Source organism: Hydra viridissima, unplaced genomic scaffold (genome assembly GCF_058129835.1).
Source record: "Hydra viridissima isolate aposymbiotic clone 2 unplaced genomic scaffold, HvirCarnegie_v1 scaffold_2, whole genome shotgun sequence".
NCBI classification, from domain to species: Eukaryota; Metazoa; Cnidaria; class Hydrozoa; order Anthoathecata; family Hydridae; genus Hydra; species Hydra viridissima.
Window position 1 is genome coordinate 11,661,615 of NW_028324301.1, and position 25,843 is coordinate 11,687,457.

General features: G+C 28.8%; 3 protein-coding genes, 1 long non-coding RNA gene and 1 pseudogene across 11 annotated transcripts in view; 2 read left to right on the top strand and 3 right to left on the bottom strand.

The window, feature by feature from the left end:
- Window positions 1–25,843, top strand: part of LOC145194091 (rho GTPase-activating protein 24-like) — a 206,743-nt gene that overhangs the window by 142,859 nt on the left and 38,041 nt on the right. Inside the window, exon 2 of one of the 6 annotated variants that reach the window (XM_090078962.1) lies at window positions 18,749–21,156. The exons of the other annotated variants lie outside the window; for them this stretch is intronic. Coding sequence (XP_089935088.1) covers window positions 18,911–19,741 — 831 coding nt within the window. The 5' untranslated portion in view covers window positions 18,749–18,910 and the 3' untranslated portion in view covers window positions 19,742–21,156. Of the gene's footprint in view, window positions 1–18,748; window positions 21,157–25,843 lie in introns of those variants that run through there. 6 annotated transcript variants of the gene reach the window in all.
- Window positions 156–6,098, bottom strand: LOC145191555 (proteasome maturation protein-like). Its single transcript, XM_090078979.1, has 5 exons — window positions 5,946–6,098; window positions 5,572–5,632; window positions 4,990–5,091; window positions 3,668–3,761; window positions 156–535 (listed from the first exon to the last, which is right to left on the bottom strand). The coding sequence occupies exons 1-5, from the start codon at window positions 6,008–6,010 to the stop codon at window positions 474–476; spliced, it is 384 nt and encodes a 127-aa protein (XP_089935105.1). The 5' UTR covers window positions 6,011–6,098; the 3' UTR covers window positions 156–473.
- LOC149891917 (uncharacterized) lies at window positions 6,519–8,093 on the top strand (annotated as a pseudogene).
- On the bottom strand, window positions 13,804–15,592 carry LOC149891918 (uncharacterized). 3 transcript variants are annotated; one of them, XR_016449866.1, is made up of 3 exons: window positions 15,154–15,592; window positions 14,330–14,499; window positions 13,804–14,084 (listed from the first exon to the last, which is right to left on the bottom strand). It is a non-coding gene; the product is annotated as an uncharacterized LOC149891918 (long non-coding RNA). The 3 variants fall into 3 exon arrangements; XR_016449865.1 differs by having other exon boundaries at window positions 14,716–15,592; XR_016449864.1 differs by having other exon boundaries at window positions 14,330–15,592.
- Window positions 16,350–17,125, bottom strand: LOC149891919 (caspase-7-like). Its single transcript, XM_090080488.1, has one exon. The coding sequence runs from the start codon at window positions 17,123–17,125 to the stop codon at window positions 16,565–16,567; it is 561 nt and encodes a 186-aa protein (XP_089936614.1). The 3' UTR covers window positions 16,350–16,564.

The following is a 25,843-nucleotide window of genomic DNA, read 5'->3' on the forward strand; positions in this document are numbered from 1 at the left end:
GAAGACGCCTGGCTACATTCTTAATATCTTAAATTCTTTGGATAACAGTCGCCAGTTTGTGTATCGCACTGTTAATCGGTTCAAGGATATATTTCCTCTTCTTAATACGGAGATAAAAACTTTAAGGATGGGCTTTTAAGTAGGAAAAAACTGCGAACAAAAACTTTTTATTTCTTTCCTATAAAAAAGTAATAATGTGACTGTGTTATATATCTTCGGGGTACTGATATATAAAGGGGCCAAAAACAATAAAAAAACATAAAACTTTCCCTTTTTGCATTCATGTCAGTTGATAAACGCAATAAAACGCCGTAAAATATTCGCAGAAAAAGATGATGATAATGAAATTTAATAATTAGAGAAAAAATCTTCTCTGATTTGTAAAAAACAAATTGTTCTAATTTATCAAAGAAAAACCATTTTGCTTAACCTATTCGATAGAATTTAATTAAAACAATAACATCTAAAACAAATTATGACAGATGAAGTTTACAATCACCAACCGCTCGGTAGTCCACTAGTTCTTCAGATAAATCTGTTAAAGAAAAATAAAGACTGATTTAAAATAACACAAGGATAAAATAACTTAAATATGGCCAATTCATAAATCCAGAATCATATATCCATTAATTTGTGTCAACATGAAGGTATATCTGAACTGAGATATCAGTGCTTGAATGCTCCTAACATTTCAAAGTTTTGTTCTTAAAAAAAGCAAACTTTCAGTTTTACCTATATTTCAAATGGTGAAAACAACATCCATTTGGAATATGAATGAGACTGGTATGCAAATCAACCATTATCCAAGAAAAATTATTTTAAAGGAAAAATATCTGCACAATCATTATGCACGGACTTGACTCACTCAACTTTATTGAGTTAATAAATACAGGTGTTGCAAACAAAAATAATATAGTTTATTTTACTACACACTTACAACTTGGTACAGATTGTGATTGTGGTATATTTAGCCAACTACAGAATCCTTACAAAAAACCTTGTGAAAACCTGATAAATAGTTAACCTGGAGTAATTGTTACAGATTTTTGTAGATTGATTAAGAAAGCAAATTGATTGATTGAGATGAGGCTGTAACCATAAATATTATTTGGTCTAGGAATTAATTCGTGCGGTTTGACAAGGGATTACGAAACTAGCTTATTGTCTCAGCGTTTCGTTTAGCCATGCATGCGTGCGAAGATCACTGTTATTGCGCATCATTTTCATTATAAAGCATTTGATTTAAGCGTAAACAACACTATTTTTAATTTAACTGGTAATGTCGATTTTTGTTCCTGATAAAGTGTTTTTGCGGGGGATTCTTCTTCATTACTTTAACATGAAGAAAAGTGCTACCGAAAGTCATCGTATTTTAGTTGAAGTTTATGGTGACCATGCTCTAGCTGAGCGAACGTGTCAGAAGTGGTTTGCACGGTTTAAAAGTGGTGATTTTTGTTTGGAAGACCAAGAGCGACCAGGACAGCCGAAAATATTTGAAGATGCAGAATTGGGAGCATTGCTCGATCAGGATTCTTGTCAAACGCAAGAGTACCTTTCAAAATCGTTAGGAGTTGAACAATCAACAGTTTCCAGAAGCCTCAAAGCCATGGGTTTGATTCAAAAAATGTCTCATTGGGTTCCACATGAATTGAAAGACAGAGACGCGGAAAGAAGAAAGACCATTTGTGAATTGCTGCTTGAAAGACAAAAAAGAAAGGGATTTTTGCATTGAATCGTTACTGGTGATGAGAAATGGATTTATTACGAGAATCCTAAACGAAAAAAGGCCTGGGTAAAGCCAGGTGAACTAGGTCCATCACAACCCAAACGGAATATTCACTGTGCAAAGTTTATGCTGTGTATATGGTGGGATATGAAAGGTGTGGTGTACCATGAGCTTCTGACAGCTGGTGAAACTATTAATGGAGAACGTTATCGACAACAATTAATGCATTTGAAGCAAGCTCTGGTCATAAAACGACCAGATTGGGGTAACAGATATGATAAACTCTTTTTTCAGCATGATAACACTTGACCACATGTCGCAAAACCTGTCAAAAACTATTTGGAAAATGTTGGATGGGAAGTGTTACCCCACCCGCCGTATTCTCCGGACATTGCTCCTTCTGACTACTACTTGTTCGATTGCATGAATAACGATTTGATTGGACAGCGCTTCACTTCTTCAGAAAATATCAAATAATGGGTCTCTGATTGGATCACTTCTGAAGATGAAGCGTTTTTTCGACACAGAATTTGTAAATTGCCGGAAAGATGGGCAAAAGTAGTGACTAGCGATGGACACTATTTTCATTAATGTATTCATCCATTTAGTTTTTTGAAATAAACCTTCAATTTTCAATTAAAAACCGCATGAATTAATTCCTAGACCAAATACTTTAGATTTTCAAGCTTGTGGGATCTATCCATATAGCCTTGTTAAAGTTCCAGCTAAAACATGCATGCCTAATTTTATAAATACAGTAGTTTATCTTCTAAACAATAAAACCTGATAAACTTAAATGATTCAATTCAAACACTTAATGGCTTTTCTATTTCAATAAAACAGCTCAAACAAATAAAACTTATAGAAGCTCTGTTGCAGAAGAGCCAGTCATACAAATATCCACTAAATCTAACTTCAATTTTGAATGATACTTAGACAAACTCTAATAATAATTCTGCCTCAGTATGAAATTAAGATTAACTAGATCATAATACCACAGAAAAATCTTGACTGTTTGAAGGTAAAAGTTCTGGAATCCATCAAAATTTTCCATTTCAAAATCAATCTTTTACGATATTTCCAATTTTGATATTTTCCCTTATCCTCTGCCAACAACAACAAAAAACAAACAAAAAAAAAATTAAAACTGACACAAATCAAAATCATTCTTTGCTTGCTTTAAAATAAGTACACCCTTAGCCTATTTATCTATACTGCACTGTAACAAGCCTTTGGCATCTTTAGCTTTATTGTAATATTGCATTCAGAATTTTTTTGATTGTGTAATCTTTTAATTGCTTTTCAACATAAGTTTCAAACTTTTCTTTCTTACTTTAAAGAAGTCAATTTAAAACTTTATTGGTGTTTAACTTTAAAAAAAACTTTATTTATTTTTACTTTTTTACATTCATTCTACAATAGATATGATATTTAGGCATGAAACAATAAAAATAGTTTAAACTTACACAGTAATGATAACACCCAGTAGTCACATTAATTATAGACATTTAATTTTTTTTTAGTTAAATGTAAAAATTTTTAAATAAATTTTTATAACTTTTTTTAATTAAAAAATATTTGCATTTCTCACTCATATTCAGTTTGGTACCTGTGTACCAAAATAGTTTTACCTTCAGTAAAATACCACAATTTGTAAATTGCCACATATTTATATGTATCATAAGTGTTCTCAAACTTTTGGCTGGCAGTATACATACACACAAGTTGTTATTTAGTAAATCTTAAATATTAACTTATCTATATTTATTATCGTACATGTCATACATATTATTACATATTATATTATTTTATAATATATACTTAGATCAATTAGCAGTCACATTGTGTTGATTAAATGTAGGACTTTAAAAATATGAACTTCTCTAAAAATACTCTCTTGATATTTTTAATTAATCAAATGAAGGAAGAAAAAAAACTCACCATTAAATATATCTTCAGGTCCTAATATTCCATTTACTCCCATTAAGGTTCTTAAAGCCAAATTAGAACTTGGTAGACCTGGCAATCTTTGTATCTGAAATTAAAACATTTGAAAAAATTTTAAACTTGACTTAAAAAAATTTCTACACTTTTGTGTTTAAAACTTCAAATCTCAAAAAGAAAACATTTTAATTAATTTATTTTTTAAAATGATTTTCTATAAAAAATCTCAGGATGATAAATAATAGGAGTCAAATTTATTTAAAAATATAAAACAGACTTACCCATCACAATCATTTGCTTTTCTATACCATTTTCAATTTAAATAAAGCAATGATCATTTGATATATGAAAGTACATGCATCTATCTATACTGACTTTGTAAAAGACCATTACAAAGTCAATATAAGTAAATGACATAGAATTGTCTAGACTTCAGACAAATTTATGAAATTAGTTTTTTTATTTCATAAAAATTGAATTTTAGTCAAACTTCTGTCTGTATTGAATTAGTCTGTCAGCCTAAATTTAATCAATTATTTGATGAAATATTATTGTAGCATTTGGTGAAGTATTATTGTACCATTTATATAAACATGAAAAAACCATATGAAGCATGATAATAAATATCAAGCATGAAGTAAAAGTATTACGATTTCTAAAAAGGAAAAGATATTACCAATCACTGGTAAAAAATGTTCATAGAGAGCTGCTACCAAATATATGTAATGAAAAAACTCAGCATGAAAAGTTTCTTAAAAAATATTATGATAATTTAAAAGTTTTTAGAAAGTAAAAATTGTTTTATTAATGAATAATTTCAATCTATAAGTTCTTTGCTCAAAATAACCACTATTAACTGATCAAAAACTGTCTAATAACAAGAGATTAGTACAGAGATATTCAAGTACTATTATTTGATATTAACAAACTAAGATATTGTCTTAAAATAATATCTTAATGTTGGATGGAATTGTTTGATGATATGAAAAAAATTTTATGTTCTATAAACATTTAAGATTTTACAAAGAACATCCCCTAAAGACAATTTTTGACTGAAGTGTTATAACTGTTAATGCTGACTTGAATATATTACTTAATATAAAAAATGCTTCACAAAAGTCAAAGTTAAATTAAATACAAAATTCTATATGTTACATAATTGAATTCAAGAAAACATTATTTGAGAACAACCATTATACTAAGAATCTTTATTGTAAAAATCAGGTTTTAGTAATAAATTTAGTTCTGCTTTTTAAACAGTTATTGTAATACCATTAGAATGCAACTTTACAAGAATAAAAAGTTTAAAAAAAACATACTTGTGAAGCAACAGCTCTTTCCATTTGAAGTTTCATAGGCATATGAAGGCCGTGTGCACTTCTGGTTGCTGAGAACTCACGCTTCTCAGTATTCTTGAAATACTAATTATAAAAATCCAAATAATAGAAAGCCATAACTATAACACAACTATATTCTTAAATCATTCAAAGACATAACTAAATGATAAATAACTGTCAAATGATCCAAATGAGAGTCATGCAACCAAACAAGAATTTCTTGATTTTTTCTCAATTGATAGCATTTAAAATGAGCTATAAAAGCAAGTCATACTTATTCATCTTAGGTAAATCTTAAAACTGAATGCATTTTTTGAATCTCATGGTGTTGATATAGAAAATGTATGGATTAGTAAATATCACAAACTTAATTACAACATAGATTGATACTCATTGAGAAAAATTTGCATTAAAAATTTAACATTCAAAAATCTACTAAAAAGTAATACATTTTACACATTTTCATTTAAAATTAGGAGTAATATGCAACTTATTTTTTGATTCACTTGAAAAAAAAAAAATTTACACAGAAATTAATTTTCAAAACAAATTATATATCCCTACATTTTTTTCAGATGTTTCCAATGGATGTCTTGCTACAGTACCTTCTAAAACTGTACAAAATCTATCAACAAAAACATTTATAGACTAATAAATTAAAAGGGCATTTAAAGGATTTAGTATTATTAAAAAGGCATACAAAATATTTCCTTTTTATAGCATCACAAATTAGTAAATAACCAAAGGACTACATATAATTTTAATAATTTTGATGAATCCTAAGTTAATGCAGGAAACATAAAAAGTTAGTAACTTTCTCTTTTAACGAACTTATTTCATAGTAGCTAAGTATAGATAATAGCATATATGATATTTTTAAAAAGCATATAACAACTTTACACAATCACATAAATATTATACTTTGCATGTTTACATACCCATTACGCATAAGATCATTAACGCCAAAATTTCCCACGTCAAGCTTTATTTCACTCATTTTCATAAGGAGAACTTTTGCTTTATCAAATCTTAATTAATTAAAACATAAATTGCAATCAAAAAACTTATAATTTGAATCACATACATTAAAGTTTTTTTTTTTTTTAATAATCTTTTTTGTAAAAATTCAAGTTCAAGCGAGGTCATTAATATAAACCAAGAGCATTTTTGTCAAAGCTAAAGTACAATATTTTTATTAAAAACATTCTGCTTAACTTAATCCACTTTATAAAATGTAAAAATTAGATTTTTGAAAGTTGAGTATTTATAACTAATGCTCAGTATTAAAATCCAATTTTGGGATTTTATGAAGCGGATTCTTGTATTTTTTTTGCTGTTTTGAAGAAAAGAGCTCGAACCTCAAGTGACTATACTGGAAATTTGTTAAAACTCCGGACACTATTTCCGGTGTCACGTTAAATAAGTAGCCCGTTAAAAAAGTAGACAGATAGCTCATGCGATAAGCATGCGCAGATATGATGTTAAGTTTCCATTAGGTAGGTGAAATCTATCGTTAAATAAGTAGCCTTGTTCCGTTAGGTAAATATTTAAAGTTACTTAAATTTTTAATTTACAAGTCAAGAATTTAATTTGAAAAATGCCTGTTCATAACTATTCTGTTGAAGATGTTAAACAATATCTCTCTGATGTAAGGATGAAATATTACAAATCAGAGCTTAAACTTTTTTAAAGTATGCAAAAAATTCAAACTATGTGGTATGTAAACATTACATTATACTTTGTAGAATAAATAACTTTTATCATTGAATTAAATCTAAATTTTTACATACTTTAGATGGTAAATTGTATTATGTATAAAGCCTTATTTATCAGAAAAAAAGTATTGTCCACCCAAATGGTTTTAAAAGAGCATGATTATTGTCTTAAAATGACTAAACCATTAATTGAAAAAGATTATTTAAAAATAGTTTTAAAAAAATCCAGCAAGAGAAAGCATCCAAATTCTCTAACTGACACAAGTGTATCTAAATCCAAAAGATTGGTTTGTCCTGCAATTTCTGTAGATAATAGTTTTTATTCAACATTATCAGCACAGTCAGTCAAGCTGTGCATAGATGTTTTAAAACATCTATCTTGTTGGCTTGATGATACTTTAATTGATATTGCACAAAGCTTTCTTTCACATCAGTTTCCTGAAGTAGGTGGATTTCAAAGTTTTTGGATTTTTAATTCAAAAAATTGTGGTGGTTAAACTATTTCTGGAAAGTTTGTTCAGATACTTAATGTTAGAAATTCGCATTGGGTTCTAATAAGTAATTTAACATCTAAAAATGGTTCTAATTCTGTTCAGTATTATGATTCACTGTTTACTAGATTTAATAAAAGCACTGTTCCATTACTGGTACACAGAGTTGCACGATTTTTGTTAATAAATGAATGTATTTCTTCTTTAAATGTGGAGGTCATAAGATGTCAAAAGCAAGACAATGGAAATGATTGTGGGCTTTATGCTATTGCAAATGCTACTGCTTTATGCAATGGCTTTGATTATCTAGTTTAATTATCTGGGATAAAATTAGTATGAGGTCTCATTTCCTGCAGTGTATTGAGAGAAAAAAAACAGAGATATTTCCTTACATTTCTTTATCATATGGTAAAAAAGTATGCTCATTATCATTTCAATGTGATAATTTCTGTCACTGCAATAATATTTTTTTAAAAAACCTTAATAAAAGTTAGATATTTGATTTATTAATTTTTGTTTTGTGAGCATAATGGCTTGAAATCTTTTTGTTAAATACATAAAAATATTTTCTTAACAAAAACTTATTTTAAACAAAAACTAGTTTTATGTGTCTTTGATTGATTCGGTTTTAGATTAGAGTTATTAGTAGAGATATAACAAGTAGAGTTACAAGTAGTTATAAGTTAGAGTTAGAACTAGAGTTATAAGTAGTAAAGATGGAACTAGGGTAGAGTTTACTCAATTTTACATAAGAGTTTATTGTAGAGTTTTTTAAATTAGATTTATTATGAAAGTTGTTACTATATTTTAAATTCTAGTTGTATCATCGCTCTAACTATTAAGTAAAAGTTATAATTAATAAATATAGATTATAAATATAAAAAAGTTAAAAATAGTTTTCTAATATTATTTTTCTTATATTTTACTTTAGATTGCCTGGTTACATTTCAGGTTACAAGTACTTTTTTAAATTTAAACATAATTGTCTTTTTTGTTTGTTTTATCTGTCAATTTATTATAATTATCTTGTAAATAATTCTGATTATAATTATAATGAAAACTTTCTTTTTTTTTTTTTTTTTTTTTTTTTTGAGTTTTAGGTAAGACAACTTAAGCTCTTATGGCTAGGAGTAATTAAAGAAAAAGATTCCATTGCTTATGTTAAAAGTATATTTGATAGGTAAACCTCGATCCCTGTTGTTTATTTGAGAAGGCAAACAACCGACAATCTAGGAGAGGTATATTTAAATGGACACAAGTTTAATAACAATACAAAGTTGAATGTAAATTTATTTTGGAAAATAAATTTTTAACAATTTAATGTTATCATGTCTTTTTTTTTACATTTCTCATTTTGTTTCCACGTAATTGTAATCTTCTACATGAATTAATCGCTTACACATTATCCCACGTAAGCGTGTTTGGACGGTTTAATTTGGATAATGCTGGTTTTTAATTGTAACTTTATGGAAGGTTTGAGATCATATTTAGATCAAAACCTAGAACTTGTTAAATTTCAAACCTTAACTCGTTTTTCAGATCAGAAATGATTCCTAGGTTTATTAAGTGTAATAGACTTTAAACTTTTTACACTTATACGAAAATTTTCATCAGAAGAAAATTTATAGATTAAGCTGCTTTTTAAAAAATTTTTTTAATTAAAATAACTCTTAGAAATACTATTACATTAACAGATAACATTACTTATCCAGGAGGCACCGTGTGGGGTGCGCGCCAGATATCAAAATACAAACTTATTTTAACATTTATATCACAATCTATAAACATAAGACAAAATGCAATATAAGATCGTTAATCAAGGGAAGTGCGGCGCTCCTAATTTAGGAATTTTCATTTATCGTATTGTTTCGTAAAATATGTTTGCAAATATTAAGTTCTTATAAGATTGTTTATAAAGTCATATATATTTCAATAAGGATTTTACAAAACTTTAACTTAATCTTAACTTGGTCAGTTGTGGCAGTTTTTCTTAAACATCTCTGAATCTTATTAACTTTTTTACAGTTTTCTCTTTTGGTAATAACATTATAGGTCTTGAACAAAGTTACCCCGGTTGACAATACTCTTTTATTTGCGCAAACCTCAAAACCACAACAGAATATGCTTTAAAATTTTGATTAAGGCATTGGGAGACGTTCTTTTTTTATTTTTGAGCTATAGCTCAAAAACAGAGTTTCAATTATTTTTTCCAAATTTTTTTTTTCCCGCAATTTTCTAATTCTACAAAGTAGGTACGTGCGTATCTGGGTTTTTACGGCACCGATTTTAAAGACAAAAACTGTGACCTTTTTTTTCACAGCGTGCTCGAAGTCGGTGTGGTAATGATGTATTTATTTGTCTTTTTTTTTAGAATTTTATATCAGCTTAGACTTTATTAAAAAAGTAGAATGTTTTATGTTGAATAAATTATGGTTTTTTTTTTACGTGTAATAAATTTTTCAGTTTTTTTTATTGCTATTTAAAATTGTGTTTCTGTTCTGGCACTGCATTGATATTGAAGGCATGTTGGTACATATTTGAAATTTTCCAGTCAACTGTATAGATCTATTTTCTATGTGCCTGCCAAATTTCATTAAAAAATATTCATGACCACATACCGTATTTTTCGACCCAGTGTAGGTACCATTTCCACCTCTTTTAGCGTTACTGTGACTGTTACACTTTATAAAACTGTTTCTGCTATTGTTACTGTTACTTTTTGTTATAAATTCTGTTGTTTTTTTTACAGTTACCAATGATTTTCATTCGGTTTTAAAATTTCGTTTCTGTTCCGGAAGTGCATTAATATTGAAGGCATATTGGTACATATTTAAAATTTTACAGGCAACTGTATAGATCTATTTTCTATGTCCCTGCCAAATTTCATCAAAAAATATTCATGACCATATACCCTATTGTTCCACGCAGTGGAGGTATGTATTTCCACTTCCGTTACATAGTGTTAGGGGAGGGGCGGTTTTTGACAGTAGAGAATTCAGTAAATTTGTTTTTTTTATCCATTATAATGATATATTTTATTAGAACTGTTATTTATATATTTATCTCTCATTGAAATTCATTAGTAACGATAAAAATAAGGCGAAAACGCTGAGGCTTTTAATGTATTTAAAGATCACCTCCATAAATATATATATATATATATATATATATATATATATATATATATATATATATATATATATATATATATATATATATATATATATATATATATATAATATTGCAAAAAAACGCGATATTTTTTTATGCATGTTTTATAAAATTTTATTATAAATTTTATTATTACGTTTTAATCATTAAAAATACTTGTTTCTTTAATTCGAAACTTTTTTGTTACGTTTTTTAATCGTTTTGCACATTTCACTATGCAAAATCATGCGCAAATTAACAATGATTCTATTACAAAGCTGCCGTTTGCCGAACACGAGTTTTATACGAAAGTTGCATTTTTCTTAAGCAATGTTTCATAAAAATAATGTTACTTAAATGAGCATAAGCTTTTAAACTCCTAAATAAACTATATTTCATGAAAAAATAGAACATAGATACTCATTTCTAAAAGATACTTTAACCAGTTCTCTCAAAGACAAAAACATGGAATATTTTTTTATTTTAAAATTTGTTTATAAAAAATAGGCTGAAGAGACAAAATCAAATATTTTTAATTTCTCATATTATAGTTCAGAAACATTATTATTTCACCATGAGCTCCTGTTAAGCTATTTCTCTTTGCAGTATATATACAGAAGACGGTAGGCAGCTTAAATACTTTAAAGCAAGCTTTGCTAATAGTGGCATTTTGGTTTTCTATGATTTCCACCACAACAAAAGATTGCTTTCTTTGTCAATAAGGTCTTCATTTGAGTAGTGTTGAATTTCGTTTAATAGTTTCATTTGAAATTAAAGTTTGTGGTTGGCAGATTTGTTTAGAATTAAATCCTACAAGCTCTTCAAAGCAATTGTCAAAACCCATTTCTACTATATTTTTGTATTCATTTAGTACTGTAGCATTATTTGCATATTCTGAGTCAATATTTTCAATGTCACAAGCTGCAGACCGATCATTTTCAGTAACTTTGATACCTAGGGTCAATCAAAAAGTTCATATAATCATTTTTTTTTATAACAAAAAATAAGCATATAACAATTAAATTAAGAGTGGATTATAAGTAGGCACCATGCTTCAAAATAATCTCATTTAAATCTGTTTTCAGTTTTTCCAGTTGCCGTTGCATATGATCATGTGAATGTGACCTTAAGTTTGTCTCCATGGCTTCTTCAACCGCTTCCTTTGTCTGAAAATCCAAATCCTTGCGATAAAATTCAAATAAAGAGAAAACATATCTGTCCAACAAGTTAAAGTCGGGGCTATATGGAGGTTGAATGACACAGGTGACTTTTTTCTTAGCAAGAAAGTCTCTGACTGCAGCAGACACATGTAACCTGGCATTATCGTGCTGAAGGAGCATTGTGTTCCATGTTACTCTTTTCATGCCTTTGTTGACAAAATTAGAATGCATATTTGATAGGAAAAGCATGTACACTTCTGAATTGACCGATTGTCCATTTGGAAGTACCTCAACATAGACCTTGCCATCAAATGAGATAGCGCAAATTGCCATACCTATTGCATCAAATTGTGATCTCCTGATACGTTTCAGAGCTTCTTCACCCTTTGAAATCCAAGCGCAATTACTGCGTTTGCACCCGATCGATCTGTGGTAAATCCACTTCTCATCCACAACAAATTGACGTTGTTCAACATTCAATTCATCTCGTAGGATGGTCAGAAATTTATGCGCAAATTCAACCCGATTTTCTTGATTTGCTTGGGTGAGGCCATATGAAATCAATTGTGAACAAATTGATCTTTTCATTAATTTTTCGGTAATTATTGAATAAACTGAACCAAAAGAAATGTTTACGACATCACAAATTTGCTCTATTATTAAAAATTTGTCTTTATCAAGCAGTTGTTGAATGATCTCAATGTTTTCTATAGTTTTTGAGGTACTGGGTCTACCTGACCTCAATTCATCTGAAAACTGACTATAATCACTTGTGTTTGATGTATAATACTTTTAATAGTATTTGTATACTGTTTGAATGGAAGTTGCATCCTCACCCCAGGCAGTAGTTATGAATTTGTGAGCATCAGATGGAGACTTCTGATTACGACGACAAGTCTCAATTAACAATCTAATACCAACTTTGTCAATTTGCATTATAGCTTTAATTATTTAAATGATCCAAATTTAAAAATATCTATTTTATTAAGCATATATGTACATAAGTTAATGTTAAGAATATCTATAAAAAATTTTATCGGCAATAATATTAAAACACCATTTATACGAACTTTTTGATTATACTAATATTTTTTATATTTTTATGGGTTTTAATAAGTTAAATGGTTATGTTCTTTAATACGTATGTATTCGTATTTTTTTTTTCGTATTAATTACGGTACTTTTGGCCGCTGGTAGGGTGTAATAATCCCTCACCCTATCTTAACTATCCCTTGTTTCCAGTTACACCATCACTAGCTTCTTGTCCACCCTTAATTCAAACTTTAACGTCACTTCCTGGTAAGCTGGTTGTTTTGTTTTATTAAAATGAACATGTTTTGTTTATTGATTTGTTAATATACTATCTCTCTAAAATATGCATTTTTACTTATCGTTTTTTAAGCTACTTCTAACTGCCAAACTACTTCACTTCTTAATTATCCCTTATTTCCGGATAAATCAACACCAGTTTCTGAACATTTGTTTTCAAATTCCATTCAAACTCAAGCATCACTTCATTGTGAGTTTAAAAGTTGTTTTTGATTGTTGATTGAACATGTTATTTTATTGTGACATGTTCTAATAAAGTGTTTTTTATAAATGTTTAAAAAATTTAATTATTTATCTTAATTTATTCGGTATTAATCACAAATAACTAAAAAATTTTCCTGCATTTATGGGTGGAGAAATAGTTTTATAATTTTCTCTGCAGCCGATGTTTGGCATTTATGTTATCAGGAAAATTTATACTTATTTTTTATTAGGCAATCTTCCTTGTGAACATCATTGTACCCATGTTGTTGCATGGTTTGAAAAATTGTTTCGAGAAATCCAGCAAATGCGCATAGAACAAGAAGCTATAAATCGACGCTTTCAGCAACATTCACAGTGTCAAATTGAAATTCAACATCTAGATAGTAATTTTTTGAATTGTCTTCCTCTGGACAGTGATCTTGATTTTGATCGGTTTGGCATGGAAATAGATGCTGACAAAGGAAAAAGAACTGCTCTGGTAAGAAAACTTTTATGATATTTTGTTTAGTCTTTCTATAGAAATTTATAGGTATACCTCTCTTTTTGTGGAAAAATGTGTTTATGTAATCATAACAATATAAATTAATAGTACAAATTTTTCTTGTTGTTTCAGATAAGTTATTTGCGAAAAAGGTCTGATGCAAGTGTGAACAAGACCATAATTAATATATTGAGGAGTTTGTTGAAAGACAATGTTCTTGGATGTTATTCAAGGGATGGAAAACGTGGGAAAAAAAGTTTTGCTTTAGCAAAAGGAAATTTTGTTTCAATAATACAAGGTAACATTATTAAAAGATACGATGTAACAATCTGATTTTGTGATTTCTTCTTCTAAGAGTGTCTTTAAGTATGGACTAGCGCCATACTTCAAGACACTCTTAGAAGAAGAAATCACAAAATCAGATTTTTACATCGTATCTTTTGATGAGATCGATCTTTTTCTTCATATCTAAGTGACTCAGCTGGCAACTCTTTTCCATTAACAAAGAAACAGCTAACAGACTTTGCAGCAGATTGATGCGTTTTACCTAAAATAACATAATTGAAGATTAAACATTTAGCTTTCAAAAATGTGCCACATTTTAATGTTATCTTTTTTGTCACAGTCAATTTAACTTGCAAAACTTGAAATAGTAATGTGAAAACAATAACTGCAACCACAAGGTTGATTACAATCTATTAATAACTGAGAGTATAATATAACATCAAGAACTAATCAAACATTATTTCTTTTTAGTTTTCACTGTCACTTTAAAAAAGTTTATATAAATACCTGCAGGATGACTTTTAACAGCCTGAATAACCATATTAGACAATTCAAACGGTTTTTACATCTTTTGCAATCAGCTTTAGTTTTTGCATGAGCGTCAGGAACTAACTAATCTTTAAAAATATGGTGTTGTAACCAATCTTCTTGAAAATAGGTCTCTTCTGAAGTCATATCTAATATTATCATATTAAATTAAATATTTATCTAAAAGCATGGTTATTATTTCATATAAAAGTTATAAAACCACTGTAGTGAGCAACTTTCAATAAAAATAAAAACGCAAAATTTGTATATTGCAAAATAACTTCAAGTTATATACAAAACTAAATAACATTCCCAGAGTTTTCCAGTCTATGTTTATAACAAACAACTATTATCCAAAACATAACCTCAAAAAGTAAACATAACTTCTTCCGAATTTGAAGGAACATGTTCAGATCTTGAATCTTCCAGTATGGATGGCTCACTAGATGATTCATTATCACTCGAATTCATTTTTAAAAAAGAAAGCTCAATATCCTGTGGCTTATGCAAAAATTATACCATCATACTGTATTACAGAACCGTATCAATCTTGTTTACAGCCAGATTAGGAATTGGCAAAGTGGTATAAGTCAAGTTGCTGGCTGCAATAGTGGTATAAGTTTGACTAATATCACTATGGCTGTGAACAAAAACAGCTGCTTAATGAAGAGCATAACAAAAAAAACAGTTCCAGAATCATTATCGATATCATTAGACTTATACCACTCTGCCATGTACTAGAATAAACAAAATGCTAACCATTGGTGGCAATAACTCAAAATATTGAAAAAAGTGACTTATACCACTATGCATCTCATGAGCTCATATAATATACCATTGCCGCTAAGAGCTCCTATCGCCGCCATCTTGGAAGACCAATTTTGGCTTCAAATTTTTTTGAAAAAGACAATTGAATACGCTATCCAGTTATATTTTGAGATCAATGGTATACGCTATCCAATTATATTTTCAGTGACTTAACATATATCATTGGATTGACCTTCATCCTTTAAAAAAAAACAAAAAACGATTGATTCTTTACTATTAAATAATTTGTATTGCTAATTGTTTCCTGGGGTTTTGATGACGTCCCACCTTCACTGCACAATGCAACAGTGATAACGTAAGTTTAATGTGTTTGTGGCACGTTTTCAATAGATTAATTTTCTTGTTTGGTTGTAAATCTCTGTTTTAGACTCAATATTGGTAATACCAACGAAATCTGTTGTTTGTAGACAGACGAATCTAAATTTAACATACTCAACATTTTTGGTTCAGAAGGTAACTCATTTAAAAAATACAGCAAAAGTTTGGTAATGGAAGTATAATAGATTGGGAATGTGAATTGCCATTTTTTGTTGATCCTATACACTTAATAACAGACAATATGACAGCTGATAGTTATATTAGCATACTTGAAGAAACAATTCTTTTGAATACTGATGATAACACACTATTTCTTTTGGCATACCAGTATAATTACAATCTTAAGTATACAGCTTCTAAATCTAAGAGAGGGTTACAAAATAATTATATAGCACTATTAGATTAGCCAGCACAAATCCCGTATTTAAATCCAATGAAAAAATTTTTAAAAGCTGTAAAAAATAAGGTAAATAAAACAGATCTGTGGGAGGGTGTTAAAACATCATGGTAAACATATGGTATCAAATGGCAAAAATAGCAATAATATCCTCAAAAAACTTTCAGCGCAACTTTCAGCAATAAAGGAATGCCATAAATTTTCTTTCAAATCGTCTATCCCTGAACCCTCTTCTATGTAGAGAATACTGATTTTAAAATGTATTTATTTTCAAACTTGTATTTCATGTATTTATTTCTCCATCACAGTATGTAACATTGTTGATTAATAAAAGTATAATAATCTTAAACTCAGTGGACCAGAGATGAATAGAAATAATGATTCATCTTTCTTAGCACTTTTAAAATTTATAATTTTAAAAGTACTAAGAAAGATGAATAATAAAGAGATACACGTTAACTTTAGATTGGCAATTCTTTTTTAAAATTGAGAATAGTTTTTGTGATCATAATGAAAATCATACATAAACTTAAATTTGTCAATTTATAAACTTTGAATAAATTTTAAATAATTTAATTTTTAAATTTATAACTTTATAAACCAAAATTTCTAAAAACTAACTTTTTACTAAAATAATGTCTCTACTTGAGACATAATTCAATGTTTTTTTCCTAAACACTATAAAGGTGTCTTTTGGTAAGATATATCTTGCATCTGAGTTGACTTTCTTGTGAAGATATTTGCTTCTTCTTATATTCATCCCCATATAGACACATTGCCTCATTTACTCGTGTGAGCATACTCAAAATATCCTCTCTTTCAGAGTACTTTTTAAATATTGAAAGAAGGCAGGATATAAACCAAGAACCATCTGTGTTTGATTTATTGTATTTTTGAAGGGGATGATTTAGATATGAGAATGTTTTTCTTTTCTCTGTGGTTGAGTACGCTACAAGTGTATTTGTAAAGGATAGCAAAAGTTTGGTACCTGCATCATGTGAAAGAGGTATGGAAAAATTTCGCGTTGGTACTTTTCCTTCATCATTCTCAGTACCACGACACGCTTGTATGAAAAAGAGTTTAGGTATTTGATCTTTAATTCTACTTTGTTTGCCGCTGAAAATTTCAATAATTTCATTTGGTGGTATTACTTTTTTATCAGAACAGATTAAACCTGTTTCATTACCATGAGTTGATATCAGCACCGCGATACAATCGTAATCTATATACATGTGTATATATATATATATTTGAAAATACATTATACATCTCAATACTTGTTTTAGCAGCTGAGAAGGTGTTTTCATTTTTGAATATTTTTGATTTGAATCTGGGATCAAGAAATGCTTACAAGATGATGTTATAGTTATCAGTATATTGCTTGAATTTATTCTCAATTGAATTAGTTAAATCAGTTATCATCAATTGAAGCTTTATTAATGAAATGTTTCAAAAACTGTATCTGTGGTATAATATCTGAGACAATAGAATTTCTTTCATTCAAGCAAACTGTTGTTTTTTGGAAATTTTTTAGCAAATCACTAAATTGTCCAGTAATTATCTATTTGTTTGCATTTAATGAAGGAAGCTTACCATTTTCAAGTGCATATATGGTTAGAGGTTTCCTTTGTTCATAAATTTGTTCTAACATATGATAGGTACTATTCCATCTTGTTGGAACATTTTGAATAAATTTGTGCTTAGAAACATTTTTTGCTTCTTGAAGAGCTTTAAGTTTATGGCAGGCTTGGGGAGAATGGCTGAAATGCCCAACAATTGAATGTCAGTTTGTAATGACATTCTTGGCTACTGCTTGTTCAAAAATAAACTCATTAATTACTAGTTGCAGTGTGTGTAAAAAACAAAGGCGTACTATCATATGGGCTATCTTTAATAGCCTTAACAATATTTGCACCATTATCTCCAGCATTAAATGAATTTTTGAAGGTGATATTTTAAATTCAGCCATAATATCTTCAATCAACTTAGCAATATTTGCTGCTGTATGTCTCTCAGGAAATAGAGCTACTCTAAGTACAAGTTTTCTAATTAAACTGTCAGGCTCATGTAGCTTTCATTTGAACTACTGGTCCATATATCAGTAGTAAAGCTTATGAATTCAGCAACATGGGCAGCCATTTTTAATATAAAGTATAAAATAATTTCATCAATTGAGTAAACATGGACAGCCATTTTTAATGTATAGTATAAACTACTTTTTATTATTTTACATACCCTAATGAAACAATGCAACTTTTTTAACGTCTAATTTCATTCCCTAACGAACGCTTTTTAAGCATAACTATTTGTTAACTTTTTTAACGACTAACTTTTTTAACGCAACACCGGGTTTTAGTAAAAGTCTTTACTAAAAGCCGGAAAAGAAGTTTTAAAACCTCTCTCAGGGTGGCCAGCCAACTGGAAATCAGGGCAATCAGGGAAAAGTCAGGGAAAAGTCAGGGAAAAGCATTTTAGTCAGTGAAATCAGGGAAAAGTCAGGGGTTTTCACTTTTTTCTGCCAAAAGTCAGGGAAAATTAAATTTAAAAAAAATAAGTAGCCTCCTTGACTGAAATGGCCCCCTTGGTCTTGGGGAGGTGAATAATAGAAAGAAAGAAAAATTAATTTTATTTCAATATTTTTTTTGTTATTGTAGTTAGAACCCTCTTAAATTCTGATAAAAATAGTAAATATGATTGCTATTATATTATTATCTAAAGTTTGAAACTTTTTTTTAAAATAAATTGTTTTTGCATTCAATTTATTTAACTGTGTGCTTCTATATGAATTATATATATATTATATCTATATAATATATTTTATAACTGTATGTTTATGTAGTGTAGATTTTTTCTAGGTAAATAGTTAAAAAATAGTAACAATAATGTCTAAACTAACTTATTATGACAATGACTGGATCAATCATTAATTCCATCCGTTATGGGGTTGGCTAAAGAGAATCGATGATAAAACAAAGGCTTTGTATAGTGTATGTGGAAAAACATTTCCTTTAAGTAGTATGGGTATAATGGCAGTTAGAAGCCATGAAGAAAGTGGCAAGCATTTAAAAAACATATCTTTAAAAAGTCAACCAAAAGTACTAGATTATTTTAACAGTAATATGTCACAGAAAAATACAGCATCAAAAGCATCTGCTTCATCAACTTCATTAGTTACTGATTCATTTCTAAAATCTTCTCAACTAGTATCAATCATTTCAACAACTTCTTCCAGCACAGTAGTACCACCTTTCTCTCTATTTACAGCTCAAAATGATGTAACACGTTCTGAAATACTTTGGGCGCAATACGTAACTCAGCAACATTTTTCATACAGATCATGTTCCAAAATTGGACTTCTGTTTCAGTGTATGTTTTCTGACAGTTATATTGCTAAAAAAATGACTATTGGGAAAACTAAAGTGGCCTATAACATTACACACGGACTTGCCCCGTATTTTCATGATCTAGTTTTAAAAGCTGTCTTTAACTCTACCCACATTGTTGTATGTTTTGATGAATCTTTAAATGAAGTTGTTCAAAAAGGCCAAATGGATATTTGCATTCGATATTGGGATGTGATGCGTAACAAAGTGACTATAAGATACTTTTCGTCTGTGTTTCTTGGCGATGCAACTGCTTATGATTTGTACAAAGGTTTTACAAATGTCCTAAATGAAAATCTCCAACCTAAAATTTTACAAATATCTATGGATGGACCAAATGTAAATTGGAAGTTTATATACTCAATGATGAACTTGGTAAAAAATTTGAAACATCTATTCTTGAAATGGGGTCATGTGGCCTACATGTTGTACATGGTGCATTTCAAGCAGGTCATAAAAAAGTGAATTGGAATGTTAATGGAGTACTCAGGAGTTTTTATAAACTTTTTCATGATAGTCCTGCACGTAGGGCAGATTATCAATCAATTTGTGGAAGTGATAAGTTTCCTAAGAAATTTTGTTCAACAAGATGGGTTGAAAATGTATCTGTATGTCAGAGAGCTTTAGATATTTACGATAATGTGAAGTTGTATGTTAAATAGTCTAAACTACCAAACAATTATACTGTAAAAATTGTTACTGACGTTGTCAATGATCTTTTGATGCCTGCTAAAATTTCATTTTTTCAGTATTTGGTATCAATTGCAGAGCCTTTCTTAAGACTTTTTCAGTCAGATTCTCCATTAGCACCTTTCCTTTACCAAGAACTAGAAAAACTAATGAGATCTGTCATGCAGAACTTTATTAAAAAAGATGTATTGGATGGGGCAAAATCTATTATTAAGCTAATGAAAATAGACCTAACCATGCATAAGTGTCACGAAAAAGAAGTAAAATTTGGTATTGCAACTTCTTTACTTCTTTGTAAAATAAAAGTAAGTGAAAATCAAAAGTTACAATTTCGAAGTGATTGTATTCAGTTTTATAGCAGAGTGGTTGATAAACTGAGGTAGAGAAATCCTTTAAAATATAAACTTACAAGAGCTATATCCACTTTAAACCCCATTACTATTTGTTCTAATTCTGACATAGGAAAAAGCAGAATGACTAATTTACTCACAATCCTTCATGAATCTAAATGGATTAATGCCACATTAGCTGATAAGGTCAATATTCAGTATCAAGATTTATGTGATCTTGCCAAAGGCATTCACAGATGACAGTTTACAAATTATAATGTTTAAAAAGATAGGTTGGATGTTTTTTTTAATTCCTTTTATAAGCCAGAATTTTAGTTCCTTATTTAAAGTATCCAAAATTGTCTTCACTTTTTCACATGGAAATGCACAAGTTGAAAGTGAGTTATCTATCAATTCAGATGTTCTTGTAGAAAATTTACATGAGAGCTCTGTAGTTGCCCAAAGACAGGTATATGATGGAATTCACCATGTTGGTGGAGTGTTGAATAATGTTGAAATAACCAAATCAATGATTAAAAGTGTAAATATGTCTCATTCACATTACAAAGATTTATTGAAACGAAAGAGAGAAGAACAGATGCAAGAAGAAAAAGAAAGTATTGACAAAAGAGTAGCTGTGCAGAAAATCAAGGAATTAAATGCTAAAAAACCAAAGCTAAACCAACATCATCAGGAAGATATACGCAAGATTGAAGTTGAAATAAAAATGCTTTCACACAAAATGGAATGAACAGATTTACATTTTTTTGATTTTATAGATTTGAACTATTTTTACTTCCTTAAATTTAAAAATGATTTTTTAACCTGAAAATAAATCATTTTTGAAAAACAAAAAAAAAACATTTTTTTTATATTAAAAATCTTTACTTTTTAACATTTTTGTATGTGTGTGTTAATTCTTTTGAAAGTTTAAGATAATTCTTTTAAAGGTTTCTATAAAATTTTCTGAACCCTAATTGGTAATATGCAAATCTATTATATATATTGATAGCAGACCCAGTATAGTACCTTAAGTTTTAATACAGTAGAAAAAGGTATATAAAACAATCAACAACTCAAATTTTTCAAAAAGTTGATTTGAAGACAATATAGACTAGTGATGTTTTATTATTAGATTAGTAGTTATTGTTTTTTTATAAGTTTATTACAAATTTTAAGGCTGAAGCATATAATACGATCGTATAGCATAAATGGTTTCTCTACAGAAAAACTCTGACTTGTAGCTTATAAGTTATTTCCTTTATTGTAATAATCTATGATATTAAACTGGAAAAAAAGTTCAAGTAACTCAGGGAAAAATATAATAAGTCAGGGAGAAGTCAGGGAAAAGTCAGGGAAAAGTCAGGGAAAAGTCAGGGAATTTGAATAAACAAAGTGGCTGGCCACCTTGCTCTCTGTAAGTTCTAAATAAAATTTACAGCTACGTGCGTATCTGCGATTTACGGCACCGATTTTAAAGTTAAAATCTGTGACCATTTTTTAACCGCGTGCTCGAGGTAGGTGTCATAAGGATGGATTTTTCTCGTCTTTTTTTTAGAACTTTATATTGACTTAGATAATATTTTAAAAGTAGAGTGTTGTAAGTTTATTGCAATTTGTTTTTTTTTTTGCACTAACTAACTTTTTTAGTGATTTCATTGCTATTGAAAACTTCATTCCTGTTCTGGAAGTGAATTGACATTGAAGGGATGATGGGTTTTTTTTCGAACTTTTGAATCAATTTTATATATCTATTTTCTATGTACCTGCCAAATTTCATTAAAAACTAATGGCACGCTCATATTCTATTTTTGCACGCAGTAAAGGTACCACACGGTCGTTTAGACTTTAGAAATAAATGGAAAGTTATTATACGCAAGCGCAGTAGAGTTAAAAATAATTTAAAATTTTAAAAATGGCTACGGATGCAAAACTTATCATTGACAACGAGTAACTTGTTTAATTTTAGATAATTAAATAGGTTTTCAACTAGTTTTTTTATGAAATTATTTTGAAAATAACTTGCAGCTGTACGAAAAAATTTTTCAAATAAAATACAAGACCTCTGAAAGTGAATAATATCTACTTTAAGCTAAAGCAACTTTAGTGTTTTTGTTTACAATTTTTAAACCTTTTTTAAAATATTTTTGAGCGTAGAAATTTTTTAATTTAAGTTTATTCAGCAAGATGAACCTTTTATCTTTTTTGTATTTTTTGCTTATATGAGGATTCAATTTTTTTTGCAGGGTTAAAAGAAAATCTTAATCATTAAACTTTTGTAACCTGTTGCTATGGTACTCTTTTCCGATGTGACTATATATATATATATATATATATATATATATTAGGGCCCTGCAAATTGATATTTTTTGTTTTGTTAAGCTTTTTTTTTTCCAAAAAGATAAAAATATTTCTTTGAACAAATTCTTTTTGCCCAGATTATATTTTCGGCGTTTGTTTAAAAGTGATATTCGAACTGTTTTCATTTACTCTTACTCCACCCGGGATAAAAAACCCATTTCAATTACATTTCAGCTTTAGAAATAAAAAAAAACAGCAACATTCGCAAAATAAAATATGATTCAAAAAAACTTGAATCTTTTTTTTTTTTCGACTCGAATCAAAGCGACACTTGATTTGCAAATCGAATCGAAGCAATTCGCAAGGTCCTAATATATATATACATACAAATACATACATCATATATTTATGTACACTCTTATGTATGATCAAAATTTTGAATGTTATTATTCCAGGCTTTCGGTTTAGTCAATAATGTCTAATAAATCAACTGTATTGCCTGCATTAAAGCAATATCATTGGTTATGTTTTTGATTTTATCGATTGAATGCTTTAATTTTGATTCTTTCGATTGAATCATCAGTCTGGTTTTGTACATATTGATTCAAAATTGATAAATTATGATAAAAATTGATTCAAAACAAACAAATATTATAGTATACTTTTTTTTAGTATTCCAACCATATTCGCGTCTTGAAGAGGAAACTTACCTGTTGTAAAGAAGGGAAAAGTAAACTAAAGCAGAAAGACTTTTTCTTGGAACTCGATATAAATATTTTTTGTATTTGGTGTTTAAATTTTTTTATTTTTAAATGTTTTTTTGCTTGAGACTGTTAAAATCAATATGAATATATTTAGAATATTTTTTACATAAAGATTGAAGGAATGAAAAATGTATTTAATGCATAAAAGATATTTATATTTTCATTTGAATTGTATTTTGATCTTTTATTTTGTGCTGATTGATATTTATTTGATGCATAAAATAAATTTATATTTTTTAAATTATACCAATGTTGCTTTTTCTTCAGTTTGTCTCTATTGCATTATTACAAATATTACAAACTTTATAGCTTTATATCGAAAAATTAAATAGTTTATCAAAGTTATGCTTTAATTTCAAAACTTGTTTGTGTTTTTATTTAGATATAATATGAAAATTGACATTTTGAAAGAAAATGCGAGTAATATTTAGAAATGTGACCTTTAAAAGTTAGAATGAATAAATTTATTTAATGTGTTAAAAAGATATTAAATAAATATATATATCAATTCCCAGCAAACACACGACGTCGTAACGACGTTGTAAATAGGTTATTTTCAAGTTATAACGTCGGACGACCTTGTAAGGACGTCGCTAGGACGTCGTATCCATGACGTCTTTTAAAGACCCTTGTTCAGACGTCGTAGCGACGTCAGTTTAACGTCGTCTAATAAAAAAAAAAAGAATTATCAGATTTTTTTTTGTTTTGTTTTGTTTAACTGTTGCGTTCAGGTCCGAAACTTTAATAGAAGCTAATTTTAAAAAGAAATTAAGAAAATGAGCAGAAAATATATGAAAAAATGGAGAAGAAAGGATAATTTGTTAAGACAATTTCTATACGAGAGTGACAAAGATGAAGATTTTTTTGAAAAAACGTTTAAAGTGGAAAAAAATGATACGAGCAAACAAAAACCATGCCACATAGAAGATTCATCCACTCAGATTGGTTCTTTGAATTGTAGTAATCATTTAAATCAACTAGAGTCTTTGAGCCAGCTTGATTCTTCTGTTCGTTTTGATTTATCCAATTAACTTGATTCTTCCAGTCGACTTGATTCTTCCGGCCGACTTGATTCTTCCGGCCGACTTGATTCTTCCAATCAATACTACTCTTCTAGCGAACTTGATTCTTCTAGTCAGATCGATTCTTTCAGTGAATTTGGTTCTTCTTCAAGAAGCGACGAAAATGAAATAAAAATAGATGAGAGAAATAGTGCAGTTGACCCTAATGAAACATATTTTATTTTAAATTTAAAAAAATGGTTGATTAAAAATAGAATTACTCATACAGCAAGTACTGAGCTGCTTTCTCTTTTAAGATGCAATGGACATGCAGCTTTGCCTAAATCTTCTTGTACTTTGTTAAAGACTCAATGCTGTGTTTTGACAGAAAAAAATTTGGTGGGGAGTATATCTATTTAGGGTTAAGTAATGGTATTAGTCAAACTTTCAGAGAGAATCCTTTATTACCAGTTGAGAACAACATCATATCTTTACTTGTAAACATTGATGGTGTGCCATTGCATAAATCTTCAAACTCTCAATTTTGGCCTATACTTTGCCAGTTTAGTAAGTTTACACGATTTATTGTTGCAATTTTCTGTGGTATCTAAAAACCAACCAATTTAAATGATTTTTTATATGATTTTTTAATTGAGTTTGCGAATTTAAAAGCATGTGGTTATGATAAAGATGGAGTTAATTTGTTGGTTGAAATCCGTGCATTTATTTGTGATGCTCCTGCTGGGCAATATCTAAAATGTGTTAAAGGTCATACAGGTTATTTTAGTTGTGAAAGATGTGAAATTAAAAGTAAGTATGAGTCGTTTAGAATGATTTTAAATACTACAAATTGTGTGCCTCGTACTAACAAGTTATTCAAACAGTATTTCTATGCCAATACACATCAAATAAGCCGTAGCATATTAATAGATTTTAATGTTAATTGTGTTATATGCATTATATGCATTTAGTATGTCTTGGTGTTGTTAAGCGAATTCTTATTTTTCTAACCAAAGGACCTTTCCCATATAGATTGGGTTCTGATCAATTGTTGAATATTTCAGAAAATTTGTTAAAGTTTAGTGGTAAATTTCCATCTGAGTTTGCTCGTCAATCAAGAAGTTTACATGAAGTAAAAAGGTGGAAAGCCACTGAGTTTAGGCAATTTTTGTTATATACTGGCTTTTTAGTTTTAAAAGATGCTTTTACTCCTGAATGTTATCAGCATTTTCTTTCTTTAACTCTAGCAATGAGAATTTTTCTAGATTCTAATGCGATTGTCCAAAATAATCATCTTCAATATGCAAAAGATTTGTTGAATTACTTTGTAGTTAAATCAGAAGAATTTTATGGTCCTACTTTTTCTGTGTATAATGTACACAGCTTAACTCATTTACATGAAGATGTTAGCTTTTTTAACTGTTCCTTAGATGAAATCTCTTCTTTCCAATTTGAAAACTATTTGCAAGTATTTAAAAAGTT

Excerpts from the sequence above, each read along its gene's own strand:
- LOC149891919 (XM_090080488.1), bottom strand. The coding sequence starts at position 17,125 with ATGTATATAGATTACGATTGTATCGCGGTGCTGATATCAACTCATGGT.
- LOC145191555 (XM_090078979.1), bottom strand. The coding sequence starts at position 6,010 with ATGAAAATGAGTGAAATAAAGCTTGACGTGGGAAATTTTGGCGTTAAT. Across the intron at positions 3,762-4,989 it reads AAAGAGCTGTTGCTTCACAA|ATACAAAGATTGCCAGGTCT; the intron begins GTATGTTTTTTT and ends TTTTAATTTCAG. Across the intron at positions 536-3,667 it reads ACCTGAAGATATATTTAATG|ATTTATCTGAAGAACTAGTG; the intron begins GTGAGTTTTTTT and ends TTTCTTTAACAG.